This window comes from Octopus bimaculoides, chromosome 1 (genome assembly GCF_001194135.2).
Source record: "Octopus bimaculoides isolate UCB-OBI-ISO-001 chromosome 1, ASM119413v2, whole genome shotgun sequence".
Lineage (NCBI taxonomy): Eukaryota > Metazoa > Mollusca > Cephalopoda > Octopoda > Octopodidae > Octopus > Octopus bimaculoides.
Genome location: NC_068981.1, coordinates 191,780,705 through 191,800,209, shown reverse-complemented (window position 1 = coordinate 191,800,209; position 19,505 = coordinate 191,780,705). Strand labels below are relative to the sequence as shown.

Sequence of the window (19,505 nt, the reverse complement as noted above, 5' to 3'; positions counted from 1 at the left end):
TTTTTTTTTTTTTTTTTTTTTTTTTTTTTTTTAAATGAATTAGAGCTTTCTAAACAAAAACTAAAACTAGATTAAAAGAAAAGAAAGAGATGGTGTACAGCAATAAATATTAGACAAGAGATAATGAAAACTACATGACTGAAACTATGAAGTCATAGTTAACCATTTTCTTCAGAAAATAAAATAAAATATGTTGCACTATTATAACTTCAATTTCATGTTTGATTGGAAACAAACAAAAGAACAAACAACAAACAAAAAAAGATGGATGTGTGTGAATGTGTGTAGTATAATTTTTTATTAAAAGATTTAAGCTTTTAACAATAAAAATTGTATTTAAATGTTTCTTAAATTTAAAATTATTTTCATTAAGATGTATCAATGTAAGCATTGTCATCCTAAATCTAGTATTCATTCGATACAGAAGCTGTTATGCTTATAAAAATTTACAGACCAATGCAAGCATGGAAAAGTTGACATTAAAACGATTATTATCATCATCATCAATAATTATTTTATTTTTTAATCTTCACTTGAATAAGTTATGACTCATTTTGTCATGACCCAGGTTCAAACTGGCAATCAGGATGTTAAAATTTCCTTTTTAAACTCAATAGCTACTTAGCTACTTTAACAATTACCAGTTACAAGTTCAGAGCACATTTTAAGTTGTGATTCCTACTCAAGCTATATGAATGTTCTTTAAATGTTTCAATTAATATACCCAAATTTCTGTTTTATAATATACCCAAAACTCAGTATCCTACAATAGATCTTATTGTAAGACACTGAAAAATCATGCAACAGATTTCAGGTTGGTTCCATCAGAAAATGTGGTTTATGGTCTGTTCACTTTGTCATAAACTGAGTTATTCATTTTCCACAAAGGTGACTAATGCAAGTAGTACAATGTGTCTCAATAAAGGATGTCACAACAACCGTGAGAATTTGCTCCTAGTTTTGAAGTAAAACTAAAAATAACTAATCTTTTTACTTGTGTAAAATTTGCTCCTCATAATATATACATAATGCTCAGTATTTGTGTAACTTCAGTAATTAATTCAGTTTATAGATATACCACATTAAATGAACTGCTCTCTATAATAGATCGGTAAAATTTAATATCAGCCTTTAGTTTATATTATATCATATATACCCACTTGTTATTTCCTACTTAATTGTATATTATAAGGATGAGAATATAATCACATTAGTAAATTATTTGGTTTTACAATATTGTCTTCAATTTTAATTAATGCATGTAGTTGGGAATATTCTTACAGGAAACTGTATTGTAGAATAAACTATAAATTAACAAAAATCCTTAAAAGAAAAAAACTCGCACCCAAATGCAATTAATAATAATAATCATTCTTTCTTCTATAGGCACAAGACCTGAAACTTTGGGGGAGGGAGCTAGTCAGTTACATCAACCCCAGTACTCAACTAATACCTATTTTATTGACCCCGGAAGGATGAAAGATAAAGTTGACCTCAGTGGAATTTGAACTCAAAACGTAAGGATGAACAAAATGCCACTAAGCATTTTGCCTGGTGTGCTAACAATTCTGCCAGCTTGCCACCACCTTAGCAGCAGCGGCAACAACAACACAGTGCACGTATGCATGTAAGGGGAAAAAAAGCCAAGGACACTTTAATTAGAGAAAACTGAAAACAAAGCATACATAAATAAAGAGACTAGACAAAGATAAGAGAATTAGACCACAAATACTTGAGAACTAGAACAATGAACTAAACATATGCAAATCAAAGAAAAAGTAAAGAAGAAATAACGCAGATATAACAGATTAACACTTATAACTGACTAAATATTCAGCATAAGTACCAATAACCTAGCTGTTCAGTTAGGCATGTTATAAGATCCTCAGTTGGCAATGAAATGAATTAGAAAGAAATCAAGAAAATTACATACCATGTTCACCAGACAAAGCCCAACATCTATAGTCAGCATATCATGCTTTAGGTATAAAGGAAGTTACTCAGTCCTCCTTTTTTTTTTTTTTTTTTTTTTTCATACTAGAGAAGAGCGCATATCATGAGACTTCAAACCAGTAAGGATTGTGAGCCAAGTACACTACCAACTCATTGCACAATGGACATCATAATAAAATACACCAGCAATACAGCAATTTCATATGGGAGCATTTAAATAGCTATACCTATATGGAAGACACTTTACAGAAAGCTACTGGTGGAACCTTTTAGGCAATTTTACTATCATCTGGACATTTACTTGTATTGGATTAAAATTTATGATATAAAAAAATAATTTAATAATACTGTCTTTGATAACTATTTTTTAAAAAATGTGTAAGAACTACATTAAACAGAATCAACTTCATCATTCAAGACTAAAAACAAATGTTTCATTTACTCATCTGAATATATAACTTCACTTCATGATCATATGTCAAAATTGAAAAGAATGGTAAACATTATACTATTTATCCTAAGGGAAAAAATCATTATTCAAAGAGAAAGAACAGTATAACTAAATTAAGAAATATAATTTATTACAGTATAAAAAATAAAAACAAGTTACTTCAGAATGCATGCATATCCACATTTAGCACAATGTGAGCTTATGCACAACATCAATAACTGCAGTGTGCACATAGTATAATATGTATCTGCCTATTACTTACAGATTACTGAGAGGGTACTTTTCACATGATTTTCTTAAATAATCACCTGAAGTATTGTGCTGTTGTTATTAATTTGCCAAGACTTTACATACATAGATCAATATTTCATTTCTGAAAGGTGGTGAGCTGGCAGAAATGTTAGCACACCGGGTGAAATGCGTAGCGGTATTTCATCTGTCTTTACATTCTGAATTCAAATTCCACTGAAGGGTTGATTAAATAAGTACCAGTTATGCACTGGGGTTGATAAGTCATGCTATCTCAGAAAAATATCCTCTGCCCCCACCACTTTTTTTTTTTTTTTTTTTTTTTTTTTTTTTTGCTAAAAAGAAAAACAACACAGAAATAATCAAAATAGTGCATCCTATTTTGACTGCATACATATGTATATACATTGATTTGTCACATGTATCTGCCATGCAACTATCCATTTATAAATGCCATACTGCTAAATGGTGGCCCCATTCGATAAAGCTAAAGAGCAACAGTTATATATTTGCGGCAGTACTATATTTTTTGTTAGTTGTTGTATTTCACATGTGAATACTGACTCCAGGAAGATATACTTCCATTCCAAACACCAACACATTGTTTTACCTAATAAGCATGAAACTGTTAAAGTTTTAAAACTTCTTTTTTCATTTCTATGTTGCTACAACAAGCAAGAGAACATCAAAGATGACAAAGTGAACATCTATTAGAAGAAGAGTGTCAAGAAAATTGAATCAGCAATTTACAAAGGATCAAAAGATATAACAGACAAAAACTGAGAAGATTTATGTTATATAGAAAGAGTATGTGATGCAGAATATAAGAGAGATGTACCATAATACACAAAACAGCATGAATAATGAACTTTGAGAAGAAGAAAAAAATCTCTGAAATAGAAGAGAATAAAAGGATACAATACAAAGAAGTAAAATGAACGAGTAACAAAGGAGTGAAATCTTTAAAAAATATGAGAAACAGAACAAGTGAAAAGTAAAAATACGAATGAAGAAACATAAGATTAGATGAGAATCAAAAAGAAAAAAGAGAAAAATAGACAATGAGAGCCAAAGGAGACCACAACAATTCTAAAATACATATGACATGGTTCAGCAATTTAATATATTGGGGAGATGCCTTGTGCTTAGAGTAGAAAAGAATTTTTTAAGGTAGCGAGCTGGCAGAATCGTTAGCATGCTGGGCGAAATGCTTAGCGGTATTTCATCTGTCTTTATGTTCTGAGTTCAAATTCTGCTGAGATCAACTTTGCATTTCATCCTTTCGAGGTCGATAAATTAAGTACCAGTTGCGTACTGGAGTTGATCTAATCAACTGGCCCCACTCCCCCAAAATAAAAAGATTTTAACAAGAGAGAGAGAGAGAACAACAACAAGCTGCTGACCAAGGTCATCACTGTGATACACATTTGGCTGCTGGGTTAAAACTAAATCAGTGTGATTGCCAGTGCCCATGAGATTTCTGAATAGTCATTAAGATATCCTGTTTATGTTCCATCAAAGATACTAACTGAACATAGAGAATGTGAACTAGCAATGTTATCACAAGGATGTATTCAGTAAGCCTTTGGTATGTAGAGAAATTAATTCCATCTTCGAACGCTTCTCGCACATGGCCAAAAGAGCAGCTTCATTTACAGACAAATGGACAGTACAGTCAGGAGAGCTTCCAACATTTAAGGAAGCATTCATCAAATAGGAAGTCCTTGAAGGTATGAAGTTACATAACACCTTTTCAGAGGTAACAACACTTCGAATACCAAGGTAGCTTACACTTTTATTACTCAAAATAAGAATGTGCAAAACTGCATGCAATTTATCAACCAGACCTTGCTCTGAGCTCAAAATTTGCAGTACAGACTAGCACACACTGACATATGCAGAGTGGGTTGGTTATGCTATGAAGTCTGCATAGTAAACAATTATACATGTCATGCATGAAATGTCATGCATGAAAACAAATGACTGCTTGAATAAAATGCAATTCTCCAACAAAACAAAGGCATCTGTGACCAATTTGTACATAACTGTGTAAACTTCTTGTTTGTATATCCATAGATTTGTTGGCAAAAGTATTAAAAACATTCTATTTTGATAGAAAAAGGTGACTAGAAACTAAAACATGACCACTAAAGACAATAGATCAACTTATGAGGTTGATTTTAAGTTGTGTCATCATCATCATCGTTTAACGTCCGCTTTCCATGCTAGCATGGGTTGGACAGGTGTGGAATATATTGAAGAGTACATTGTTGCGAGTTTTGTGTGTCAGAGAAATTAGTGAGTAACTAGTGGAAACAAAAAGAAACACTCAAGAAAATGCCAAAAACAAAATGTGCTCTATGATATACTTTCACCTGATGAGGAACTGGATAAAGATTTACATCCTTGGGTAAGTGAATTTCATATGAATGCGTTAGTTGTTAGCTACATGGCTATTAGAACAAAAATGTTCCAGTTATTCAGGGATATAAGTAAGTATATTAAACTCAAAAGTTCCACAGTTCAGCTGGGTGGTGTACAAGGTTCATGAATAGAAATGACAATACTCTGTCAGTAAAACAAAGCCAAAATATCAAATAGGTGACAGAGGTATGGGAAAGTACTCCAAGTGAAATGGTGATTAAATATTAAAAAAAAACTTTGATATTTCCATTGCAGTTGTTGAATTGTTATGCAAGGAATTTTTTGAGTAAGAAAATGAACAAGTGTCAAACCCAAGCAACAGTTTAACTCTAAGAGAGATGGATTTATTACAAAAAATGAAGTTCAATTTGATGATGGAATTGTATGTATATCTGAGAGTAACAGTAACAAAAAAGAGTTTTTAGGATTTGGTAGCAATGATAAAGCAGGTGGTGAATGAACAAGAGACAACTCTTTAGCCTTGCAAAGGCATGTAGCTTCTACAGAACTGGTGCCATGGTAGAATGCACCTAGTACACTCTGTAAAGCTGGTGAGAGGAAGGACGTCCAGCCTTAAACACCAGACCAAAATGAAATAAATAAGCAAGACATAGTCTCTGACTCATTTAGAAAAGTAGTTAAACTTAAAATTGATCTAGACCACAATGACCCATCCAACCCATACCAGTACAGAAAGCAGAGGGATGATGATGGTAACTGACTATACACTGTCATCAATAATCCCATAGATTCATGAAATCATTGTATGAATATTATAAATCTGTTTTTAATAAAGTTCATTAAAATCAATTCATAAATGTTTGTTTCATTCTAACACAGTCTAATCAATATTATACATACACATCTTCCAAGTGTGCCAAACTTGTGCAAGCCATTAGATGTTGCCTATACTGTCAGTCAACCAGGAGCCATGATTTAAAAGTACTGGTTGGTCTGTTTGCTCTAGAAATAGATGATATAAACATATTGCTGTTATTCATGGTTCCAGGACTTTGCTAGACTATGTTGGCATTGATTGGGATTATTTCAGCTAAACGTATTTATTGTTTAAATGTGTTTATTATTTAAATGCAGTCACAGACAAAGCTGCAAATAATATTCATGAAAACCAATACGTGACATATGTTTAGGTCAAAAGCAGAAATCAAAATATCATAAACAGAAGAATAGAAGCACAGTTATACTGCTGTGACATATATGAATATATGTTAAGTTATTTAACCTGTTATTCAAGTTCATCAGAAGTTAACAGCTTTCTCATGAATCAAATAGATTTTAAATACACACTTGTATGTAATATATCAATGATCTCAAGTGTGATATGCTTGATCATACAGTACCCACATCAGTGGTACGCTGTAAAAGGGAGAGTAAGTCACTTCTTCTGTCTACATCTCAGAATGGCACCTTGGACAAGTGCTAGCCTCCCATGCCAGGGATATAATGAAGATGTCAGCAGCAGGATATTGGATAACTGACAAGTCAGAGGAGTCCTAGATCAACAGGTAGAAGGTTACTGCAGCCAAGTGGAAGATCTGCACCATCAGACAACAGGTAGCACCAACTGCAGAGCAGCTCTATTGTCAACCATGCTTGTTACATTTTTGTACACCACTTGGTACCTGGTGCAGAGGCTTAGAGAAGCAGTTAGGAGTGGAGGAGTGATGCCAACTGCCTTACTGTCCAAGGCATTTTGTTCAGAGAAGTGAAAATCCCTCTGGTGATGGAGTGAATGTGACAGTAGTCGGTGTAAATAACTGGAAGCTGCTAGCAAGAGTTCTGCACACAAGCAGCTTAGTCCCAATGGTCAGTCAGTGCTGAACCCTGAATACCAGCAGGCCAAGGCAGCAATGTGAGTGTCTGGGCAGCCCTTTCCAGGGAATACTGCCTGCCCCAAAAGGCAAAGCCCCTAGGAAAGGGTGGAATAAAAGAAAACAATACTTGATTATAACTAGACCTTAAATTTGAGAATTTACTTAAAACATACACTTTTTAATATTAAAAATTAACTAGGTAAACTTCAATAAAATTAGTTAAAAAGAATTCTTATTGATTTAATTTTATTATGTTTTTTTTCTGTCAAATAACAAATATCTTGAAAAATTACTAGACATTCCAATCACAAAATGTTAAGTAAATACAGGTATCCCTGAATTAATATATACTTAATTTATTATGTGCAGGTGTCGCCTTGTGGTCAAGAAGTTTGCTTCCAACCACATGGTTCAGTCTTACTGCATGGCACCTTGAGCGAGTGTCTTCTACTGTAGCCCCAGATCAAGCCTTCTAAGTGGATTTGGTAGACTGAAACCAAAAGAAGCCTATCACATGTGCATGTTTGTGTCTCCTTGTCTTGACATCACATGATAATTGTAAATGAGTGTCACTGTCATACAACCAGTGTCATTCATTTTCAATATTCTCCAAAAACATGTCTAGCCAGAGGAAAATACTACCTTGCTTAGAAACAGTTGAGTGTTGGTGACAGGAAGGACATCTGACCACAGAAAATCTCCATCAGTGAGCATGGACAAGTGGATGTTAAAGCAATGATGACGAGGATTTTATAGGGAAGATAAACACGTCATCTACTCTGTGCAATTTCCACAAGTCAAACTAGTAGAAAGAATAGATTTAACACAAAAAGATCATTTTCTAATTGCAGAAGACTTATAAAATACCTACTGAAATATGACAAGAAAAGTCTAGTAAAGATTAAAAGAAAATGCATACATATAGCATCAAAGTATGAATAAAACTAAAATCTTTGTATTTTCAAGACAGTCAACATTTATAAAACAGAGACTAGGCTGACAGATATGAGAAGAATAGAGAAACAATAGAAAATAATTCAAAGACTAAAATTCCAAGACTACAAAAAGCTATGAGAATGGCAAATTTAGCTACATGTTAACCAACTCATATCAAAACAGAACATAATAGAAGTAAATAAAGACAAGATTCAGCATCACCTAATATATTAAGAAACAATTTTAATTCAACTAATGCAAATAGCATCACAAGAAACCCCAAAGTATCTTTAAATCTACAATAATGATGAATAGGAATTTTATTTAAATCCTTATCTAACCCTAAAAAAATTACCTGAACTTCACACCTCATGTAAAAACAAAAAAAAATATAACATGTAAAATGGCTGGGAAACGCAGGACTCAAAACTGAAACTGAAGGACTTCTGTTTATGGTAAAAGATCAAAACCTTCCCACTAGAAACTAAAAAAAACATAATAATAATAATAATAACGATAATAAAACAATATATAAAATAAATCCAGGATTTGTGGAAGACCTAGAGAAACAATCAATCCTATTGATTCTTTTTTTCTTAGTCTTAGCTAAAACAAAGCATATAAATATATACAAAGAAAAATATGTCAACATTTAGAATGTTGACATATTTTTCTGAAGGTACAAGCATCCACCACAAAATTATTCGGAGAGTAATGTATCTATACTCTAAGAAATACTGGTTCACATGAGGAAATTAAAGTAGACACCCCTTACATTGTTGGCAAATATGGGGCAGGAGACAAGACAATAGTATATCCTAATCAATAATCAATCTCAACTTATAACAATACACCTTCAAAAGAAATGGAAAAAAAAAAAGGAGAAAACTATCCAAATATAAAACTCTTGAAATAGAGATATCCAGGGGATGTAGGGCAAAAATAAACAATCCCCACAATAACAATGATATTGTAGAAATGATTAAAAGAAATGCAAATATATATAGCAAAGTGTTATTTAGACATATTTAACATTCAGAAAATAACAATATAAGACATTGCACACATTCTGTACATCCAATATAATGATAAAACAAAGAGCAAGATACACTTATACCTATGGCATATAAGTCGATCATGGTTATGTAATGAAAGTTACAATCACAATAAAATTACTGGAATCATAATAATAATATTGGTTTGTAATTTAGGCACAAGGTCTAACATTTCAGCTAGCTCACCACCTTAATAATAACAACAATAATTTCTGACATTGGCCACACAGTTGTGGGTAGGGTAAAATTTATTAAATCACTCAAAGCAATTGACAGATGCGACTGTATTTTATCAACCTGTGAAGGACGAAAGGGTAACTTGATTTGATCTCTAAACATCAATGATCATGACTAAATATCACAAAGTATTTTTTTGTCATTGTTCTAATGATTTTGCCAATCAACTGGTCAAGAATAATAATAATGAGTTTAGAAGGAAGTTTTGGCTCAAAATAAAAGAAAACTGGTCCCAACACAGCCAGAAGTTGTTATTGAAATGACAGTTTAAAGATACCAAAATTTATCTTTTACCATGTAGTGTAATTTGTAAACAATAGTGTCTGTCACTGGTTAAAAAAATTTCCAACTGAACAATCACTAATTCACAAGAACAAATATTGCAAGAAACTTTCATTAAAAAGGGTTTTTTTTTTTTTTTTTTTTTTTTTTTTTTTTTGGCTTTTCAATTTTCTTGGTGTTCATATGTTCATAGACATTGCCAATATAAAGATACACAGACAAACACATAGGCATGACTATATGGTTAAGAAGATCACTTTGCAATCACATGGTTTCAAGTTCAACCCTGTTGGCACCTTAGGAGTCTTCTACAGCCTAAAGCTGATCAGTAATTTGTTGTTGAAATTTGGTGGACAGAAACTAGTGTGTGTGTGTGTGTGTGTGTGTGTGTGTGTGTGTGTGTGTGTGTGTGTGTGTCTATAAATATCTTTGCACTGATACCATTCTGGCAGTGGTATTTTTTATGTGCAGAGATGTGGACAGGATAAAGTACTTTATTTGTATGGTACTTCATCATGAAGGGTATCTGATGTAGTCTCACTAGGCCATTCTGTGGAAAAAGCAAATGCTAAAAAAAGGACATAAAAGAAACCACAAATATCACAGACTCCCACAGCAACCAAAATATTGGTCAGCCTGAGTCAATGGTAGAAAATACTCGAGATGCTACACATTGGGATCTAACTTGGAATCACATGGATGTAAAGTAAATATCTACACTTCACAATCAAACATATGATTATAACATAGATCAGATCTAATACAAGGTACAGTCATAATAGAGCAAAGCAAAGTATTTAAGACTGTTTTCAGATATCCAATGTTAATACAAAAGAAGAAGAGAAAAGGTTGACCATATCTGGACTTGGCTAAAAAAACAAATAGGCCATTTTTTTTTTTATGACCTTTCCAGAATTTCCTTCACTGGTGTGACTGATACAAATAATGTTCAATTCGAGCATCTCTTGGGTCAAAGACTGCAGGAATAACTGGGCCAAACGTTTAGGATGGAATCTGGGAAATAAGACCTAGTGGGGGGCATGGGTGTGTTGGATGGGCCTGTGAGAAACCATAGCAGAGAGGCCCTGCAGTAAGCTAGGATGAAAGAATGTTGTAATACAAGAAGCAAAGAGAGAAAGTGAGCTACTATGTTAGTAAGTGAACCATTGCCAAAGACCAGTGAGATTAATAATACAGTCGATATTTTTGAACTACTGCAAATTGACAACTACAGGAAATCTATAGGTAGAGAGGGAATTTTATAACATATATAAGTAAAAATCTGGTGCAGGGAGACAACAAAGGAGCAGACAGAAAAACAGGAAAAACACAACAAATGCAGACATACTCCTCAGATATCCACCAAATATCACCATATTCATCATCATTTTTACATCTGCTTTCCATACTTTCATTGGTCGGATAGGTGCATTCCAACACTACCATACTATTTGTTGCATTCCTTTGTCATCTCCTATGTGAGGTTTGCATCTTAAGAACCATTTTCACCATTTCTACACATGGCTTTCTCAATCTCCTTCTTGCTGAAGAGATGAATGCATGGCTTGCCCACCAGGAAAGTGAGAGACAGAAAGAAAGAGATGTGAGGTCTAGGTAAATGAATATGAGACAGAATAGGACAGAAAAGTGGAAAATGTGGATGTGTAGGAAGAGCACTGAGTAAAAATAGTGTGACAGACAATTAGAGACAAGGAATGAGTTAGACGCAGAGGATACCAGTTCAGTGTAGGGGAAAATGAAGAAAATAGCATAATATATTGAAGGCAATTTCTTACATAATTAATAGCCTCTGGTTTGCAAGAGGAATAAGGAAATTGTGCTGCTGAAAAGTTCATACCTTTCTCAGTTACATTAGGAACTGTCATTAAAGCTATTCCAGCTGGTAATCAAAACCAGGAGCCAGGCTTACATTTGCCAGGGTCAATCTGTCAATGAATTGACAGTTTGTATCCTGTACTAGTTGAAAACACTTAGCTGTCAATGATCCACTCCACCTAAATGTAAATAACTAGTACGTGTATGCGTGTGTGTGTGTGTGTGTGTGTGTGTGCACGCACGCACACACGCACATTATTTTTACAGCTACTTTTTCCATACTGGCATGGGTTAGATAAGATATGCTGGTATACTTTTCGATAGTTGGTTGCCTTTCTTGTAGCCAATCCTTACTTGTTTCCATGTAAGACGTTTCCTCCTTTGATCTTTCACTTGATAAACTATACAACAGGACAAACACAGCATACATAAATATCGACAACCTCTGACTAGTATCACTATTTTGTTGTGTTTGTTAAGTGTGTAAACAATATCAAAACACAGATAGAAAAACACAAACACCCACACTTCATTGTTTTGGCACACATACACACACACATATTCAGTGGACTTCTGGACGATTTTTGCCCACCAACTATATAATAAAGAACATTACCAAAGATGAAAGAAAAATATAAAATTATTATAAAGAATTATGTACATGAATACTTAAAATACAGAAACAAACCATCAAACTGCCAACATAATAAATTAATAGCATGAATTATTTACTTGAGAAGAAATGCGTGAAGTATTTTGAGAGGAGAAATAATTGTTATTGTTTTACTCTTGTTAAAATAGCCCCAAAACAATGAAACATGCTGAGAAATTATATCATTAATCTAAGAGTTAATAAGGATTTCTGCATTGAGAACAAGGCCAAAAATGTTCATGGAATGGTAAATGTGTTAATCAACTCCTGTACTTGATTTCCTTTACCGACATTAGAAGGATGAAAGCAAAAGTGGCCTCTGTAGGATTTAAACTTAGATCCTAGACTAAATACTGTATTTTGTCCAGTGTTCTGCTAATTGAGCTATTTTCCACATTCAACCTGCCTAAAAAATGATACTAAGACAGACTAATGACAGGAATCCACACAAATACAAAGGGCATCCAACAAGAGAAACTAAGTCAAAATTGAAACTTATGTACAAGATGTAGTCATACTCTGATCCATCTAAAAGTACAGTAATACTTGTTCCACTTATGCCAGCATAGAAATCGGAAGTAATTCATAGAACCTTCCCTCATCATTTTTTTTCATGTCAACTTTTTCAGGTTTGCATGGATTAGATAAAGTTTATGGAGGCAAATTTTCTACAGCTGGATACACATCCTGATGTTAACCTTCACCGGTTCCAAACAAGGTAATATTTCCAAATGGCCAGCCACATACTCACAAAATATTGGAAATGAATGACATTGTTTGCATGACAGTGACGCTCGTTTACAAGTATTATATGATGTCAAGACAAAGAGACACAAATGTGCATGCACTCACACACATACATTTCTCTCTCTCACACACACACACACACACACACGGCTTCTTTCAGTTTCTGCCTACCAAATGCATTCAAAGCTTCGATTAAGCCGAGGCTGTAGTAGAAGAGCCATGCAGTGGGAATGAACCTGATATCATGTGGTTGGGAAGCAAACCTCTCAACCACACAGCCACACCTGGGCCTATAGCATAAACCTATACCTATTTCATCCCATTATATTCCAAATTCAAATCTTGTGATCATAAAATCCAGTTTCACCCTTCTAAAATAAAGATTTTCTTTTTTCTTTCAGTCAGGAGAGAAGGCACTGATATGATTCTTTACACGGCCTCCAAGACTGGTGGGAAGGAGAAGGAAGATATCCTCAAACCAAAGACCTAGCCCAAATACAACAGAGTGGACATTGTTAAAGGCACACAATGTGCCAGGTGATGGTGTTAAACTGGGCAACAAATTCAATCTACCACTGAAAGGTCGATTCCATTGACTATATTCTTCAGTTTACAAAAATTCAATTTGCAGCTAAGACAGAAATCAGTAATTCTAACATGAAATAGTATCACTAATCTATAATTACAGACTGAAAATTGATAAAAGTAATTTAACTGAAAAATAATATAAATTCAACGGTCAATTTTATAGAGCAAGATAACTATATAATTGGAAAAAGTTTCAAAATTACTTCAAACTTCAGATAATACTCAATCATTTTTCTATTGATTTGTTTAACAAAATAAATTTCAAATAATTTCAATCCTACACCAAAAGAACAAATATTTTAAATGTATGTTTAATATCATCCTGTACATTAATCCAAACATAATTTGTTATAAACAGAGAAATAGAATAAAATTATTAATTATAGGGTTTGATATGTTCAAGAGAATGAATGGGAGAAGGAGAATCTGCCAAATGTTGATCAGACTGAAGGACCAGCTATCTGAATTGACAGTACCTTGGCAGATAAAGCAATTAAGGATATGAAGACAGGGAAATCCCCCAGCCCACCAGGAAACACCACTGGGATGCTTAAAATATCTGGTGGCATAGGTTATGGTCTAGTCACCCGTATAGTTAACCAGATGGTACACAAAGGAGTCACACCCAATGACAGGTGTAACAGCACCATGGTCAACTGCTACAAAGGTAAAGGTGACACCTTAGATAGAAATAATTACAGGAAGTATCAAGTTATTGGAACAGGTGATGAAAATCACAAAGAGGGTCATAGCCCAACTAATTAGGGAGAGAGTTAGTCTACATAAGATACAATTTGGTTTTGTGCAAGAGAGAAGCACCACTATATTTCTGGTAAGGCAGCTGCAGAAGAAATACCTAGCCAAAGATAAACCTCTGTACTTGGCTTTTGTTGACTAGGGAAAGAAGAGTGGTTGGTGAGAGTTGTACAAGCCATGTACAGGGAAGCTGTCAGTAAGGTGAGGGTTGGCAATGAGTATAGCAAAGAATTCCGGGTAGATGTGGGGTTCACTAAGGATTAGTCCTCAGCCCCCTCTTGTTCATTATAGTCCTCCAGGCAATAACAGAGGAATTTAAGACAGGCTGCCCCTGAGAGCTCCTTTATACTGATGATCTTGTTCTTATAAATGAATTGCTACCAGAATTAGAGAAGTTTCAGGTGTGGAACAAAGTCTAGAATCAAAGGGCCTTAGAGTAAACCTAGCAAAAACCAAAGTCTTAGTAAGTAAACTAGGAAGGCAGAGAAATCACAAATCTCCTCAGGTAAATGCCCCTGCTTGATCTGTAGGAAAGATGTAGGTAGAAGTTCCATAAGATGTACCCGGTGTAAGCAATGGACACATAAGAGGTGCAGCAATATCAAAGGAAGGTTAACAGGGGAACTAGTTTTTGTGTGTTGAAAGTGCACAGGTACAATAAACACTAAAAGTGTACAGAAAGTAGACTACATCAAATACCAAAGGGGAAAACAAGAAGTAGTTGATAGCTTTCGTTACTTAGGTGACCAAATCAGTAGCAGTGGTGGATACTCTGAGAGCATAGCTGCTAGAATAAGAATAGGTTGGGAAAAATTTAGAGAGCTCCTACTTCTGTTGGTAACAAAGGCCTCTCCCTCAGAGTGAAAGGCAGGTTGTATGATGCCTGTGTGCAAACAGCCATGCTACATGGCAGTAAAACATGGGCTGTGACTGCTGAGGACGTAGGCTTGAAAGAAATGAAACTAGTATGCTCCGCTGGATGTGCAATGTCAGTGTGCATGTATGACAGAGTGTAAGTACCTTGAGAGAAAAGTTGGGCATAAGAGGCATCAGATGTGATGTGCAAGAGAGACAACTGCATTGGTATGGTCATGTAATGTGTATGGATGTGACCAGCTGTGTGAAGTGCTGATTTCTATGAGTGGAAGGAAGCTGTGGAAGAGGGAGATCGAGGAAGACATGGGAAGAGGTGGTGAAGTATGATCTTTAAAAGATGGGCCTCACAGAAGCAATGACATAACTAGGACCTGTACCAGTGGCACATAAAAAGCACCTTTCGAGCATTGTGCTTCATAGAGGCAATGTGACTGATGCTGGTGTTGCGTAACTAGCACCTGTGCCAATGGCATGTAAAAAGCACCTTTCGAGTGCTGGGCTTCATGGAAGCAATGACAAATGACTGAGACTTTTGGCAATATGCTGTACTTGAGAAGACCCGTCAAGTCAAGTGAAATCGTAGTTGTGGTAGACACTGGTGTCATGTGACTGGCACCTGTGCCATGTAAAAGCACCCATTACACTCTCAGAGTGGCTGGCACGAGGAAGGGCATCCAGCCATAGAAACCACACCAGATCAAACTGGAGTCTGGTGCAAGCCCTTTGCTTACCAACCCTGGTCAAACTGTCTGACCCATGTCAGCAAGGCCAACAGGCAGTAAATGATGATGATGATGATTACAGTTTCATCTTTGCAAATGATTTTAATCCTTTCATCATCATATTTCTGTTGAAATACACTGCCTTTGTTCTTTGTTTCAATTAGTTTTGAAGATAAGAATTTAGTAAAATGGCTGCCATCTATATAATAATCTGCTTGTTTGTTCATCTGTTATACATTAGTTAATTGTGGAGGTGGAGTGAGTAAGAGAGGGAGGAGTGAAGAAAGAGGAGAGGAAGAAGTAGAGAAAAAGTGATTAATATTAATACACTTAGGCTAAATGTTTACATGGTCAGCTGAAAGTAGAGGCAAAGAACAGGAGGAAAAGATGAGAGAGAAAAGAGGGAGAGAGAAGTGTTAATGATGTATGGTGTAGTCGGGAAAGAATACTTACATGGTTAAAAAGTTAGCTGAAGGGAAAGATAGATAGAGAGAGATGGACAGAGGAAGCAGTTATATTGAGAGAGAGAAAGGCAGATAGTGGTGGTGGTGGTGTGTTGATAGTGAAAAGAATTTTTTTTTATTGAGCTAATTTTTTTTTATTTACATTATTTACAATTGACGGATATTTGTCCTCATCTTGTTTGTTGTTAACACAACGTTTCGGCTGATATACCCTCCAGCTTTCATCAGGTGTATTGGGGAAATTTTGAACCTGGGTTCTCATTCCTAAGGTATTTTTCAATGTTATTATTATTATTATTATTATTATTATTATGCCTGATGAAGGCTGGAGGGTATATCAGCCAAAACATTGTGTTAACAACAAACAAGATGAGGGCAAATATCCATCAATTGTAAATAATGTACATAATTTCTCATCTCTTAAATATAGAACTGTATTCATTTTTTTTTTATAGTAACCATTGCTTAAAGCGTGTGCACAAGTGCAATTGTTTATTGTCTGCTCACTTAAAAGATTGATATTTGTTTATAAGGGTTAATTTAGCCTAGACTCTGGATTCACAAGAAACACGGTTGCAAGCTGTCCAAGAAAGGATGCACAGATATAGAGCATGGATCTGAGAGAAACAGCAAAAAAAGTATAATAAAAAGAGGTAAAAGACAGCACTAACGGTGACGAGAAGAAATGAATGTAGATGAACATCAAGAATACTTAAAGAAAACTAAACTATGAATGCTATAAAGATGTAAACCATTCTTTCTCTCTTAAATAAGTCCTCTTAATTTTTTCCATTATGTAGAATTTCCACAGGTCCCACTAGTTTTACTGAATTTAGTAAAGTGGCTGGTGTTTGGAACAATTTTATGGAAAGTTTAATTCAGCTCGCTTTACATAAAAAATTTGCATCATAGAACCAGTGACAATCTTGGGTGGGTTGGTATCAAAATGGTTACAGACATTTTACTTTGTTTCATATCCTAAATAATTATATATGGTTATGCTTATTCAAGCATGACTTGTCATATACAGCAGCATCTTTGAAATCAGTGATATTTTCAGTTCTTTCAGTTTCATCAAGTAGAAAGAATTGTTTATTTTTCCAAGCAAGTTATACTGTAAATAGCTTTAAATGTTACTTCTAAATGTTATTTCTCTGGTGATAACCAAAAATAATAGAAATACTTTGAAAAAAATTTTTTTTTAATTGTTTTGTACCTATTTTTTTTTTTTAATGCCATTATGATTCTTTTTCAAATTTAGACCTGAACAAGTGTTTATAATCTACGACACCCTCTCTACTAAGCAGTCAGCTGTGAAACAGAGATGTTACTATGGTTTAGTTATGAAACTTCATAGAAACTTAGCAATGTATCTTAGCCTATGAACATTGTGCAATAGGCTATAGCATCCTATTTCAAAATCAAAGGAAATACATAACTTTTTTCCCAAGCATGGTTAACCTACAGCTATAATTGACAGAGCCTCCATCAGGCTTTTACTATCAATAGAACCTACACAGCCCAATGGTAATAATTCAGAAAACAGAATTCATTTTTCCTTTCTTTACAAACCCTCTCTAAAATTCATTATCCAGTGCAAGAGGATCAGTGACTGATGTGCTTTGATTTCATCTCATTGTTGTGGCTAACACCAGAACCTTCAAACCTACAGAGATAAACTGGTCAGTGGAGATTGCACAACATGGCCAGACTGTTACCCATGTGATTAATCAATGCATATTGGATTGTGTAACATGGTTGTCAACTGAATAGATATGGTATATTTACAATAAGTGATCAACCTAGTCACTCAGTTAACTAGCTATGTGTTGATAGGTGTGCTTGACTGGAGCTGATTCGAGCCCACAAATCAAATGAACAAGGTTAAGAGTTTGAGAGTATGATGGAAGAAGCAGAGTGATTGAGGTAAGGGAAGGATAGAGGAAGGAATAATAGAAGTGACAATGTTGGAGAAAATAATAAAAGATAGAGATGGAGTGATGGAAGAGAGGTAGTGATGGCAGCTACACACTGGTAAGAGAGAGCTCAAATTACAGATAGTAGTAGAAATAGGTGATGGCAGACAAGTGATAAATGTCGGTAATGAATGGTCAGAGGGAGAGGGCCTGATGACTAGCAGTACAGAAGTCTGATGAGAAGAGCATAGCAGACATGAACAGATATGAAGCAATCACCAGTTATGCAAGCTTCATGATGAGAGAGATGAGGAGAGTGACAAGGAATGTGATAGGAATGAACAGAGAGATCCAATGCAACTCTCCATTATAAAAGCAGCGTAGTAAATAGGAAAGAAGCTATCAAAGAGAGGGACATGCAGATGGAAACTTAACAAGTAGCATATGGGGTGAGAGACTCAAATCAACATATTCATCTAGCCTGCATGATTATCACACTTTTAATATTCATTTTGTCATGCTTGCACATTTGGGTGGGTCACCTCTAGAACCACAGATCACCAATTGCATTTGTCCTTCGTCATCTCTTCTGCGAGGCTCAACATCTGGATTTCATTTTGTCACAGGTCTTCCTTTTCAAAATATTCCATCCACTTTCAACAGCTGGCATATCTTTATAAAAGTGTCATCCTCCATACATATCACATGTTTGTATCAATATGGTCTTCTCTCTTGCACACTATACCTGATTCATCTTATATCCAGCTTCTCTTAGCTCATTTGTACTTTATCACTCATGCAAACAACCATAGCATATATTTGTGCACATGCATGTATATATGTATGTTTGTGTTCATATAGCGCCATATACTAAATATCATTTTACAAAACAAAACAAAAAAATAGAGACAGCAGATTATGTTAATCAAACAGAAGTTAATTTTGTACACAAGTTTATTATCCATATTCAACTTTTCAGATATTTACATGGTTTAATGTCTCCATGTTAAATTTTGAAGGAAATTACTAAAGGCAATGACTTATAAAATGAAATTTTATAGGATATTGGCTCATCATCAGTCAAGTTTCTCCTCATGGAAAATGAAATATATTACTCATATTCTAATTTCAATACACACGATGATGACATGCACATCTGATGGGATTTCATAAAGTTTCTGACTACCAAATCTCACTCACAAAGCTAAGTGTATGATGGAAGATACTTGCGGCAAGATATGAACATTGGGTGTAGACATTGTTAAAAAGCAAGCATTATGTAAGCAAAGTTGTTTTAAATTGTCATGCTTTTTTTTTCTCTTACAAGATAGTTGGAGAAGGTCAGTAATTGTAACTTTTTCAGACTCTCTAAGAATACTGAATTAATGGAATTGATGCTCAATTCGAATGGTTTAAAAATTTGTGTGGGAGGGGAGAGAGATTCTAGGAGGCTGCAGTAATGAAGAGAAAGGACTGGAAGGAGCATATAATGCATGATCTGTATGGTGAGACCTAATAAAGTTAAT

At 34.6% G+C, this 19,505-nt stretch overlaps 1 protein-coding gene across 3 annotated transcripts in view; it reads right to left on the bottom strand.

Annotated features, from left to right (window-relative positions):
- LOC106877593 (cyclin-dependent kinase 14) overlaps positions 1-19,505 on the bottom strand; it is a 179,172-nt gene that overhangs the window by 78,322 nt on the left and 81,345 nt on the right. The window contains exon 1 of one of the 3 annotated variants that reach the window (XM_052973465.1): positions 5,939-5,957. The exons of the other annotated variants lie outside the window; for them this stretch is intronic. Within the exon in view, the coding sequence (XP_052829425.1) occupies positions 5,939-5,942 (4 nt within the window). The 5' untranslated portion in view covers positions 5,943-5,957. Of the gene's footprint in view, positions 1-5,938; positions 5,958-19,505 lie in introns of those variants that run through there. 3 annotated transcript variants of the gene reach the window in all.